The sequence below is a fragment of the Myotis davidii genome, unplaced genomic scaffold (assembly GCF_000327345.1).
Source record: "Myotis davidii unplaced genomic scaffold, ASM32734v1 scaffold781, whole genome shotgun sequence".
Lineage (NCBI taxonomy): Eukaryota > Metazoa > Chordata > Mammalia > Chiroptera > Vespertilionidae > Myotis > Myotis davidii.
Window position 1 is genome coordinate 109,470 of NW_006291488.1, and position 2,735 is coordinate 112,204.

Here is a 2,735-nt window from a genome sequence, read left to right on the forward strand (position 1 = left end):
CCCCTCCCCGGGGTCTCAGGGACAGATTTTCTTCTCATCCCGACAGCCCCGACCCATCTGCTGCCTCTTGGGCTGAACTGTCTGTCTCCAACCTGCGCTCTGACTCCCTTTTCCTTCCTGTCTCTCCTCCCCCCCTTTCCCTTTTCCTCTCCCCTTTATTTCCTCCCCTCTTCCCCCCTCCAGCCGCGCCCCTTCCACCCGGTCCCCTCCCCTTCTCTTCCCTCTTCTCCAGTGGCCTCTGCACCCGCCCCCTCTCCTCCCAGGCCCCTCCTCCTCGCCTCTCTCCCTCCTCCCTGTTACCCCTCCCTCTTCTCTCTCCTCTCTCAGGAGCCTCTTCTGCCAACCACAGACGTGGGGGCCGCGGATAGAGTCACCCACAGAGTTCCCCACCCCACCCCACGGCTCCTGAGATGGGACAGCGAGTGTCCCGGGACAGATCACATCGAGGTGCCATCACACACACCTTGACAAGACCCGGTACTGCCAGGAGGAGGCCATTCTCCTTGGTCTCCAACTAGAGTCCCCAGGACACAGGGAGGCTCACCCGCTGGCGTCCCCGGGCCTCACTCTGGCCAAGAGAGCCGGCGGTTCCCAGGGGACACCCAGGCACACGCCTTGCACCCCTGGCCCGGACACCCGGAGGTCCCAGGGAGTGACTGGGACAGAGGCAGCGGGTGTGAGGGCCACCCAGTCCTCTACCTGAGCGCCAGCCACCTCGGCCGGGGGCTCCGGGCCCTCGGGGCCCCGCAGGAACCACCACTGGATCTCCAGGTACACGGAGGCCGAGCCGCTCTGGAAAGCGCAGGACATCTCCACATTCTGCCCCTCGGTGGCCGTCACGTTGCGTGGAAACTCAGTGAATTTTGCTGCAAAACAGAAACGCATCCTTTTAGAAGGTCCACAGCATGCTCGCCAGCTCGCGTTCCTGAGGAGATAGCTCCATTTTTCTTGGCTTGGAAAACAAAATCCAGAACAAACTCCCCTCTGTGACATCCCGCACTTTGCCCGCTCCCCGCCCCCTCTCCTCTCTTTTGCCTCTTGCCTGTCTTCTTTTTGGCACCGGCCCACATCACTCTGCTGTCCATCAAGCCCGGATAATGGGAAGCCTAACGAGCTCGCCGATAACTCCCTCTGTTAGCCAGGCTGCCCAGTTAGCAGCCCAGCAAGCCTCGCGTCAGACTGCGGTGGCCCCCAGACCTGCGAGGTGCGCCTGAGACACACCTGTCAAGTTGGTGGATGAGGATGGCCTCGTGCCCCTAAGTTTCTGAACCATGGATGGTAACTGGATGTCTCCTGTGGCGGAGACTGGATCGCGGTTGCCTGCCCAAATGCACATTCCTGATTTAGCAAAAGCAACAAGCAATTGTGCTCAGCGCTGGAGCGAGCCACACACTTCCTCAGCTCTAAGTATTCCTTTCTCTCCAAATTCACCTTCACGCGTGGTCCCGGCAAACCCTTGTGCTGCAAATGGCCACACATCCCGGGACGGAAGGACCACACTCCCGGACGCGGTGGTTCGGAGGAAAGGCTGTTGTGAAGACACTAGAGAGATCCCCCACCCCCTCCCCAGTCCCTCCATGACCAACGTCGGCCCTGCTTGTTTGCAAGATTCATGGAATCAGAGCGAAACCCACACAGATCAGATGCCCCCTCTCCCCCAGGCACGTCTTGAACGTGCATGCTTCGGCTGGTTGTGCTTGTCTTGTCTGAGGGACCCCTTGGGAAGAGCTGACGGATCCCTAAAAGTAGTGTCAGAGAGGCCTGGGGCTGGCAGTGTGCACAGAGGCAGCGCACACGCATGGAGAGAGGGGCCCAGGGGCTGCAGGACAGGCTCGGGGTGAATGCACCCCCACCCCCACTTTTTAAGGAGAGCCACCATCAGCGTCCCTTTTCACAATTTCATGAAACCCCAAATGATCTCCATGGACATGGAACTGCATTTATGCTCAAGAGTAAAGGGGAGACGCCAAGAAGACACGCTGATGGGAAAAGGACTTTTTGTTCCCGGGGAAGGGGGAGGTGGCCTTTCTGCCCCGGAGGCGGCGGGCTTCTGGCCCGGCGGCGAGCTCTGTTCGTGGTGCTGAAACCGGCCCGCAGCCTGCGGGGTCGCGAACCGCTGGATTCCGCAGGCTGCAGGCGCGCCGTTGGAATGCAAGTGGTGCCTTTTATGGGTCCTCCCAGGAGCCTGTCCTTTGACACACACATGCACACGAAGTCACCCGGACCCAGAATAAAGGAAACTAGAAACCCATCTGCCTCCAAGGAGCAGGAGGACTGGCCTCGGACAGCCCCTGTGTGTTGGCCATGGTTATGCATGCATGAGCGGTTACCGTGTGCACGCACACAGAGGACACGCACACACACACACACACACACACACACACACACACACCCGTGTTTCTGCTCACCGAGCGACCCACCTCACTGCCAGGCACCAAATAGATTTGCTCTCAGATCTAGCATCCCTACCGTTTAATCAACTTTAAAGAAAGAAAAATGCCTAACAGAACGCGATGATTCCGCTGTTCCTTGCTAGGAATCTCACATCTGCCTGGACACACCACACACACACACACACACACACACACACACACGCACGCACACACGCAAACACACACGCCACAAGCAAATGCGTGTTTGCCAAGGAGCCGGACTTACCTTGGGAAGCAAGCCCCGGCTGCACGTAGAACACAGAAAAGGCAAATCCGACACACGCCAGAAAGATCCCCATCATT

General features: G+C 59.0%; 1 protein-coding gene across 5 annotated transcripts in view; it reads right to left on the reverse strand.

The window, feature by feature from the left end:
* Window positions 1-2,734, reverse strand: part of VSTM2A (V-set and transmembrane domain containing 2A) — a 28,596-nt gene extending 25,862 nt beyond the window's left edge. For 2 of the 5 annotated variants that reach the window (XM_015564672.1, XM_006764866.2), the window contains exons 1-2: window positions 2,659-2,734; window positions 700-866 (exon numbers count right to left, since the gene is read on the reverse strand). In XM_015564672.1, the coding sequence (XP_015420158.1) occupies window positions 700-866; window positions 2,659-2,734 (243 nt within the window). Of the gene's footprint in view, window positions 1-699; window positions 867-1,221; window positions 1,352-1,634; window positions 1,782-2,658 lie in introns of those variants that run through there. The other 3 variants (XM_015564670.1, XM_015564671.1, XM_006764865.2) reach the window with 3 other exon arrangements.
* Window position 2,735: the final 1 nt, after the last annotated feature.